The 10,046-nt window shown below is 55.0% G+C and overlaps 1 protein-coding gene across 1 annotated transcript; it reads right to left on the bottom strand.

Annotated features, from left to right (window-relative positions):
* Positions 1-228: 228 nt before the first annotated feature.
* LOC116638862 (pepsin A) lies at positions 229-8,850 on the bottom strand. The gene is made up of 9 exons (XM_032415007.1): positions 8,795-8,850; positions 8,196-8,352; positions 6,188-6,305; positions 5,523-5,641; positions 4,621-4,820; positions 3,008-3,124; positions 1,844-1,988; positions 1,653-1,751; positions 229-536 (listed from the first exon to the last, which is right to left on the bottom strand). Exons 1-9 carry the CDS (start codon positions 8,848-8,850, stop codon positions 387-389), a joined length of 1,161 nt encoding a protein of 386 aa, XP_032270898.1. The 3' UTR covers positions 229-386.
* Between the last annotated feature and the right edge of the window lie 1,196 nt (positions 8,851-10,046).

Raw genomic sequence — 10,046 nt, 5'->3', positions numbered from 1 at the left:
AAGAACCTAGGTGCTCTATTCCACGAGGAGGCAAAAGGCCTGGTATTTCTGGTGCCTGTCTTTCTCCCAGCTGGACCTGCTGAAGGCCGATCATCTTCCCGGCTCTATTATGGGGTGTGTAGCCCTGTCACTGTTTGGTATTGTCCAAGTGGACGTGGTCATCTTGTCCCCCTGCCCTGGTGTTCTGACCCTGGTGGTGTGGGGAGAAATACAAGGCACACTTTCCAGGAGGGTAGGTTTTTATTCTACGTTATTGGTATGACAGGGGAGGGGCCCAAGATTCCACCTCCACAGTCCCATAGGAAGAACAATCGGGAGAATTATATACATCTAGAGCGGGCGACTAAGGCTAGATCTTCCTGGGACGCGGCGGGAGAGACGCCGGCTCAGGCCACGGGGGCCAGGCCGACCTGGTTGTTGGCCCTGTCGAAGACAGCAAAGTACTGGCGGATGAAGACGTCACCCAGGATCCAGAGCTCTCCGGAGGGGGTGGGGAGGTTCATGCCTTGGAGGCCACTGACACAGCCCTCCTGGCTCTGGAGGAAAGGAGAAGAAAGCTGGAGACAGGGCACAGACTCTGCGGTGCCAGGGTGCCAGGGACGAAGCATCAAGGTCCCCGGGCCACCGCATGGCACGTGCAAGGAAAGAATTTCCTGGCTTGTGTCTGGGGACTTGGCTCTTCTTGGCCGGGGGTCTGCCTGGATAAGCTGTTAGCTCTGCTATTGGTTTCCAGGGATTACTAGACATGAACCAGTGTTTCTGGCATACGTACAAACCCTGACATCAGCATCGGAGCTAAGAGGTTTAGGGAGAAGTCAGCCGCCGTGAAGGATTTTGGAAGCCCTGGTGACACAGCCTTTTCTCATTCTGACCCCGTCCGGTGGCAAAGCAGATCAGCTGTTAGTCCTTTTCACTTACTAGGGCACCGGGCCACCACCTTGGCTGCACATTAGAACCACCTGGGGAGCTTTGAAACCCACCCCCCCTCCTCATTGCTTAGGCCACGCCCCCTCTCAATTAATCGGCATCCCTGCGAGGGAACTGCCTGGCCATCAATACTTCTTGCTGAATAACATCGACTCCCAGGGCAGAACCGGTTTTCCACCTGGCATTATAATAGTCGGTGAAGCGTTGTCCTGTGTCTCATGCCCTACCAAGTAAAGATTTGTTACTTGCAGAGACAGTAGGAGCATCACAAGCCCTGGCCCTAAGGAAGGTATGGTTTCCATTTGCTCAACCCTTTGTAGCTTTGATGTGGTCGATCCCACTCGATTACCCTACCCACGCTCTGGGGGTGGGGAACGCTGACATCTCTAGTTTCTAGACCAGGACACTGAGAGCTGGGAGAGGTTGCAACTGGCTCGGAATCAATGAGCTAGTCATTGAGACCCAGGACTTGGACTCAGGTGTCCAACTGGAAATCCTCTTTTCCTGCCACCAGTCTTTGCCTCACTTTTCCCCTTGGGGGGGGGCGCTGCATCCACATTTTCATTCTTGCATTTATTTTAAATGTCTTCTTTTTCTCTGGAGGCTGTGCAGAACAGATGTCAGCTTCAGCCCTTGGAAGAGCACTTTCCCTTGTGCAAAGTGCCATGCTGTGTGGCCACATTCACCGCAGGTACCTGTAGGTGACTGGCCCAGAGCCCTCTTACCTGCAGGATGTAGGCGCTGGGAGGCACAGGGTACGGGATGCCGTTGATGGTGAAGACGATGTCGGGCAGGTTTTTGATGGCTGAGCAGCTGATCACCATCTGGAAAGCGTGAGGGTTAGGAGACTTTCGTTTCTTCTGCATGGCAGACCCACCACTTGGGTCTAGAACAGGGCACTCAGGGCTGGACTCACCTGGCCCTGTGAGCCCTGGCTGGCTCCAATGTAGCTCTGGAGGGTGGCAATAGCACTGCTCGGGCCGGTCAGCAGAGAGGTACCTGTGTCGACGATGGCCTGGCAGCCCTGACTGCAAGCGACGGCCTCTCCGTTCATGGTGACACTAAGGACGAGATGCCAGTGAGGGTCCCCGGAATCCCCAGGGGGTATATATCTCCCCAAGGAGGAACCAGGTGGCCCCAGAGGGTCCCCCCTTCCATCCATTGGCCAATACATAAAATTCCAGCTGTTCTCATTCATTCATGCATTCAGTTACTCAGCAAATATCGACTGAGTGCGGGCTGTGCGCTAGGCATGGGAGACGCAGAGCCAGACGGCCGCATGGCTCCAGGTTGCTGCGAGCACACGGTCTGGCTGCAAAGATGGGTTTTGGTGGCACAAGAGCAGGAAGAGCTGGACACATGGCCGCGGAATGGAAGCATAATCCAGGGGGAGGGTGGTGGTGCCGCGGAAGGCTTCTCCGGCAAGCAGACCCCCGAGGTTGCGAAGGAGGCGCAGAGTGGGAGGAGGGCATCACAGGCAGGGAGGGAGGGAGATACGGAGCAGGGGCGGGAGGTGCAGGACGTGATGAAGCTTTAGCAGGGCTGGGGCAGACGCAAGGTGACCGCTAGGTGCCAGTCTGGTCAGCACCGTCCCGGGTTCAGTACTGGGAGTCTGGTGTCCCAGGAAATGGCGCATTCCCGGGCAAACCTGGGCCGCTGGTCACCCTGGCAGGCCAGCTGGGCGACGGACAGCTGGGGACCGAGGCTGCTTGGGGGAGGGGCGGGCCCCGAAGGGGAGAGTAGAAAGGGAATGCCCTGAGACAAGTCAGCCCCTTCACCCTAGGGTGGGAGGGAGGGTCATGAGCTAGTTCTAGGTCCGCTAAGTGCTGGGACGTGTGGACATGTCTGCTGGGAGATTGTCCTGCCCGCTTGACCAGAAGGAAAGTGACTCTCCTTCTCCAGTGAGGTACCTTTCTTGGGGTCTCTCTGGCTTGGCCAGCTTCCGCCTTCTCCCCCTGGGGTACATTTCCCGGCACTGGCTCTTCCAGGGGGATTCTAGAAAGCTTAGTTACCTCCGAGTCTATATGGAAAGGAGACGGGGGGCCCACGGCAGGGTGTTGGCCATCCACAGTGCTCTCACCTGTCCACGGTGATCTGCCAATAACCCTCAACAGAAACAGGCACCCAGTTCAGGTTTCCAGTGAAGTAAGAAGAATCGATGCCGCCAAACATCACCACGCTGCCACTCTGGTCATTGCTATGGAAAGTGGGGGTGAGAGACAGGAATTCATTCACGCATTCACTCATTCACCTGAACATCTACTATGCCCGTCCTGAGAGCTGCCCTTGATTACACTCTTGCCAGTGCCAGGAGCTGTGGCAAGTGACAGACAGGGTCACTATTTTTATTTCCACTTTGCAGCAAGGCTCAAAGACATGAGGCAACTCGCAGGTCACGCAGCCAGGGAGTGGCTCATGTCCTTCTGATTCCAAGGTGTGTGGTTTCTACCCCATGTTCACTCCCATTGCTGCGGGGAGCTCAAGAGAAGCGAATGCATGGCAGTGGCCGCTCGTAAGGACCTGATGGTGTAGTTCACTGGCTCTCAGCCAGGGGTGGTTTCCAATTTGCCAACATCTGGGATGTGTTTTGATTGTCGTGATTCGGAAGGAGTAAGGGGGTGTTACTGAAAGCTAGTAGACAGGCTGGGGAGGTGCTAACCATCCCGCAATGCACAGGACAGCCCCCCCCACCCCCAACAGCAAAGAATTCTCTGGTCTAAAATGTCCAGAGTGCTGTGATGGAGAAAGCCCTGATCGGTTGGAGAAATAAGAGAAATACCGAAGTAGCCATAAAGACAGGTTATGTGCACGAGCCGACTGGAATATTAAGTGGCCAAGAGGAGAAACGGATGAATGGCCCCCCCCTGTTGTAAATTGTAGGAGTCCTTGTTACTGGGACATTCACTTTCTAAATCTCTGCAATTTTGGGTCAGATAGGGAAGCAAAGGCGGGCAATGATAGGAAATTAACCAAGGAAGAACTGGCCACAGATAAAACGATCCCCACTCCCCTAACCCCACCCCACCTCCCTGCAAACATCTGACTGTATGATGCGACCCAATGAGATTACAGCAGAACAGTTAGCAACCCGAGAAAAACATTGAGCACAACAAATCACTTCGAGAGAGAGAAGGATGTGTCAGAGGAAGGGTGAGTGTCTCAAGAAAATTGATGACACCCTCTGATATTCTTGCATAAACCTTTACTCAACCAAACCAGCCCTTGGCTTATTCTTTATTCGTTGTTCCAATTAACTCATAGTCACAACCGGAATCTAGATTTTGTTAATTAACAGAAGAAACTTGCTTTCATCAGTTAAAAGTTCCCTTGTTCAAGACATTTGTCTTGAACAAAGTCCTATTTTCATTTTTTGCTGTGGAATTTTGGCCCCCGTTTTAAGTGGATTCACTTAATCCACTCCTGGGGGCCAACAACGAGGGTACTGGTGCTAGGGAGCAAATGGCTGATGACATTTGATTGTGTAAGTCAAGGCGACAAAAGTCACACTGGTAAAACGAGATGAAGGAAGGTGGTTCATCAGGGAGGGATTTGGCACCATTGTCTCCAAGATTTACCTCTTGAGACTTAACACCTTGACCTTTCAAATCCCTTGCTTGCTGAGACGCCGTCCACCCCACCCAGCCCTGGATGGCCCCCTGCTGCGCCCCCCCCACCCCCGCCCGCCCAACTTACCCGCTTAGGTAGACAGAGAAGAGGTCTTGGGAAACCAGCCCCTGGTTCCACATGTTGTCAAAGACAGGGGTAGCCCCGGAAGATGAAATCTGGGGGTAGGCCAGACCCAGGATGCCGTCGAAGGGAGCGTAGTACAGGAAGGAGCTGGGCTCAGTCTTGCTCAGACCGAAGATCTGGTTGGTGTCTGAGATGCCTCCGACCTGAATCGGGGGAAACCAAGATGTTCACCATCAGCATGTGTTGACTGAGCACTGTGGTGCCCGCCGTGGGCCCAGAGCATCCCTGCTTCATTTCAAGTAGGACTTGGCTTCCAGGGCGGCAGGCTGGAAGGAAGGGGGAGGGACTGGCCCCGGGAATGCTTGTTACTGATCTCCAGATGGCCACGGTCTGAGATGCAGAGGGAGAATTTGCTGCAGAGCAGATGGTCGCAGTGTGTGTGTGTGTGTGTGTGTGTTTCTGACGACTGGATACAAAGCAGACCCCAGGCAAGTCAGAGCCCTTGACCCCTGCTGCACCCTGCGGGGTGGGGGGTGGGGCTTGTGGAGTTCACCTGACTCAGGGGGGCTGCAGGGGGGGGGTATGAAAAGGGGGAGGAGGTGCTGAAAGAGAACTGAGCCTTTTTGCCTTCTGCCCCTGTCCCCTACCTGGCATTCAACTTGGTTCTGAAGTTGGCTTATGGCTCCGGGCGCCCCACCCCCTTACCCACTACTGCTCCACCTAGAAATGGCTGCGACATCTTTGCCACTTTCCCCTCCTGCGTCCCCTTTCAGCTTACTTTTGTGGTCACCGAGACCCACATTGCTTGAATAAGCTCACTCTGGGGGTGCACTGTGGTCCCCAGGGTCCTGGGAAGATGGCTTCAGGGCTGCGCGGGATGAGGTGGCCGGCCCGCAGGTGCTCACCTGGACGGTGTCGTAGCCCAGGATACCTGTCATGCTGCCGGTGCCATAGGCGATGGAGACTGTCTGGCTGGTGCCCTCGTAGGTGGAGGACTGCTGAGGGTTGAAGCGGTTGTGGTTGGCTGCCAGGGGCAAGAAGTAATGACGTCAAACTCAAAAAGCCGAGTGAGAGTCATGGGCTGAGAGTGTCTTCCTAGGGTGAGTGTCTTGGTTCTGTGTGGGGTGGGCGGGGGCCTTTGGAGGAGAAAAGTAACCTTCCCCCCAAACTTTAGAGCCTAAGCATCCCCAGTTTCCACTTCTGTCTAGTTGGGCCAGTTGGGACCATGTACCCGATGGGAGGTCCCCAAGGACCCCCTGGTCTCCCCTCCTCCTGGAAGTCTTCTCTGATTGCTCCCCTGAGCAGAGCAGGCTCATGGCCATCCACGGTGCTAAGCACCTTCACGCTTCTCTCTGCCAGTAGACTGAAGTCCCTGAGGGCAGGGACCATGTGTGATTCACCCTGTTATCCCCGGGCACCTAAGCCCCGTGCTTGGCACAAGGTAGGTGCTCAGTAAATGCCTATGGAGTGAATCCCTGAGTGCCTCCCCCAGGTTTGAAGCCCTGGGTGCTGTGGGCTCCCCCAAGGGCTGGTGCCGGGGAGCCTGGGCCGGGCGGGGCCGAGCACTCACTGCAGGCAGGACTGGAGCAGTAGACGGAGGGCACCCACAGGTTCGAGGAGCCTGTGTCGAAGATGACGGTGAACTCCTGAGGGGGGGTTCCGATGCCGATGGTGCCGAAGTACTCCGTCTGTCCGGGTGGGGTGGGGGGCACAGTTCACTGAGCGCACCGTTCCCTGGGACTCCCCGGCCCGGCCTCCCCGGGGACTGTGTCTGGGTCGGCTCCTCAGCCTATCTCCCACCTTTCCCTTCACTGTTCTCCTGGTCCTTCTCGCCCTGTCCAATGCATCCATCCTTCAAGGCCCAGCCTGGTCTCCCCTCCTCTTGGAAGTTTCCCTGATTGCTCCCCCATTACCCTCTGACTGTCCTCTTCTAAGCACCATGAACACCCAATCTGCTGCCCCCTCTTCAGCTCTCATCTCGTATAGCTTAGTCTCATCGTCCTAGAGAATGCACGTTCTCAGAAAGGGGTGCAACCCGACACACCCATCAGAGTATATGCTGAAATGCTTTTTTCAGTAAATTGTCGATGGGGAGATCAACGAGTCACCTAATGATGGGCAGCACTTCTCCCTTGCTAGCTCCGTTCCAGCCCCGCTGGTCTCGCGATTCTTAGATGATGATAAGCTCCTTCCCCTCCCCTCCCAGGGCCTTTGCACTTGCTATTTCTTGTGCTAGGAAGATATTTATTCTAGATCTTTCCTTGGCTGGCTCCTACTCATCACTCATTCAGAGCTCCAGTCAAATGTCCCCTCTGCCAAGCGGCCCTCCCTGACCCGTTTACCTACATTTGCCCCTCCCCCACTGCCCCCCCTTACTCGATTTTTAATTTGTGACCCTTGTCATTCCCTGATATTATCTTACATATTTATTTGTCTCTTATTCGTCTTTCCCTCCAGAATATAAGCTCCAGGAACTTTACTTCTCCACCACTATTTCCTTAGCTGCTTGCACATAGTAGGTGCTTCATAAATATTTGTTAAGTGAACAGGTGGGCTGACTTTACCAAGCTCTTACCAAGGACCAGGCCCCATGCTAAGCACTCCAAAAAACATTACTGCATCCATTACTTGCGACAACACCCTGATGGTAGATATTAGTGGTTCTGTCTTACAGACGAGGAAGGTGAGGCTCACTCAGAATGTAAATGACTTGCCCAAAGTCACGTGGCTCCCAAGCAAGAGAGCCGAGGCACCAGGGCTGGAGGTTTTAAATAGGCTAAGCTCGTAAGGACGGGCAACCTGGTCTCATACCCTTGGCCCAGGGCCTTTCACGGTAGGGATGCATAGTATCTACCGAAGGGCTGGGTGTTGCCATGGGGTCCCAAATCGGAGAGTCGGAGTGATCTTCCTGAAGCTCCCATCTGGTCATGTCAGCCCTTCCGGTGAAGGCAACTCAGTGCCAGTTAGGCTGCAGACCCTCCTGAGACTCTGACTTGGCTCCACTCACTGACCCCGCAGGCCTCGCTGTGCCTCTCTCCCTCGCTCTCCGCTCTCCATGAATACCAGTCTCCTTTCCTCAAATGCACTCTGTTCTCCACTGTCACGGGATCTGGCACGAGCCGTCACCCCCCAGGACACTCTTCTGTCCCCTGGAAACCCCAGCTCTTCCTTCACTGCTTGCCCCGGCCGCACCCTCTGAGCCTGAGACCTTTACTGTGCAGCCCTTGGCCCCGTTGTGCTTTTCATGGTTTGTGAGGCTCCTCGCTTGCTGTCTGTCTCTCCCTCCTAGATTGTGAGCTGCATGAGAGCAGGGGCCGTGCTTGGTTTTGTCCACGGCAGCTGCCCCTGGGCCCGGCACAGTGCCTGTCACAGAAGGAGGTGCTCTGTGTGCATGAACACAGGATGGCTGAACAAAAGAGCCAATGAGAACCACGGCTCTGATTGTGAATTTTCCTGCACCCCCTGTGCATCTGCAATCCTGGGCGCAGACCCCTGGGTTCCTGCCTGGGAGCTCTGGCCCATCATCCAAGATCCCCGGGAGCCCCTCTCTCTCCTCCGGGGCCGGCCTGGACACTCACGTCCATGTAGTTCTCCAGGGGCTCCGTGGCCATCACAGCGGCCTCCTGGGGGAAGTACTTGCTGGCTGGGTTGGGGCTGTGCTTCTTCAGGAAGTCCTCTAGGAGCCCATGCTCTCTCAGGTTCTTTCTTAAGGACTTTTTTTTGACCAGGGGAACCCTGCGACAGAGCATTGGCAAACAGGGGGCTTAGGAGGAGGCAGAGTAGTTAGGTGAGGAGTCTGCTCGTGGGGTGCCGCGGAAGCCTCGGAAGGAAAAGGAAGCTGACCCAAGAGAGGAAGAAGGAGGGGGAAGCCAAGAGGGGAGATGCTTCTCTTTTTGGCACACGAACGCAAAGAGGTTGAGTGCTTGCCCAAAGTCACCCGGCCCGGTCCTGGAGCTGGGAACCCAGCCCGGGTAGGACTCGAGAGGCACGTCGGCAGTGCTGCCTCCCCAAAAGGGCAGAGGGAGACCAGAAGGGGGGCTGGAGGTGGTGGAGCAGAGAGGAGTTGGACGAGGGAGGAAGGAAGAAAAATGTGAGGGGAAAGGAAGGAACGTGACAGGCAGCAGAAGGAAACAGCCCTGGGAAGCCGGTCGGGGGGCTGTGTGTCCCCGAGACTCACCTGATGATAGCGCACTCAGAGAGTGCCACCAAGGTGACCAGCAGCAGCCACTTCATGGTTCTTCTCGGTCCCGATCTCCAGAGAAGGGTTGAAGGCTGGAAAGTGCAGGAGAGCCGGCAGGAGCTGCTCCTTATATACAGTCCAAGGGCTGGGGGTCAGCCTTATCAGCCTCCAAATGTCACCCGTTTTCGTAACCCCAGGCAGAAAAGTTCCTGATAAGACTGTCTCCGCCCCTCAGCTCTGTTCTGGGAAGTTTCCAATCGAGTAGATTTCCACCAGGACCGAACCCCTGCAGTGGGGATGGACCTGCAGAGGGCAAGCTACGGAGCGGTGGCTTATTTCTTAAATAATGGAATTCGTTAAAACTTGACAAGCTGCATGTTTTGACAAAATGGTTCTAAAGTGCACTTAACACTGAACAGATGTCGAGGGGGCTCACTGTACCCCGCCCCCGCCGCTGGGGGATGCGCCTGCGAGAACAGTCCACCACTCAGCCATGGACCGTGTTCCTGTGGCTGCTTCCCCAAAGCACATTCCTAGGTCGGTGGTTCGGGACTCAGGACACGTTTTCACACAGAAATGTCCTCCTGTGGGATTGCTGGGTGTCAAACTAGAGGCTTCTCATGGCAGTTGGGCTGACTTTTGGAAAAGTGGTGCGTGCAGCACAGAGGAAGGGGAGGGAGCCAAGCAAGCGGGAGAAGATGCCTTCCTTTGCTGGAGGAAGCAAACTTGAACCAGGCTGGGTTTGTCATTGGAATCTGCGCCTTTCTCATTCTGCAACCCTTCTCCCCCTACTGCTCCTCTCTTACCCTCTCAGGTTGCTGGAAGCCTCCACCTTGGCGATCCCACCAGGGGCTGACTCTCCCAGGTGCTCCATGCTTAAAACATGGCCCAATCAGCTACAGTAGAGCAAAGCTATCTGGGCAAATTCATACTAGCATGTGAGTGATTTCAACGAGGATCCTCTTAAAAAAAAAAAAAAGAGGATCCTCTTCTTAGAAGAGGATGCTTACCAACCCACAGGATTCTCTACCTTGTGGGGTTTATTCAGTGGAAAAAGTGGAGTGAAAACTTTGATTCAGAAATTGTGGGGGACGGAGATAGGCAGGAGGGAGGTCGCCACTCAGTAGCAAGCCCTATCTGTGGGTCTTGTTTTGAAATCTGATTCCCTGGGCCACCCCTGATTTTTCCAGCATCAGGAGACATGGATTCTATGAAAGCTCCAAATTTTGCCCAGTGCCTCTGGGTAAGT

The sequence above is a fragment of the Phoca vitulina genome, unplaced genomic scaffold (genome assembly GCF_004348235.1).
Source record: "Phoca vitulina isolate PV1807 unplaced genomic scaffold, GSC_HSeal_1.0 scaffold16, whole genome shotgun sequence".
NCBI lineage: Eukaryota > Metazoa > Chordata > Mammalia > Carnivora > Phocidae > Phoca > Phoca vitulina.
The sequence above is the reverse complement of the archived record's forward strand: the minus strand, read 5'-3'. Positions and strand labels throughout refer to the sequence as shown.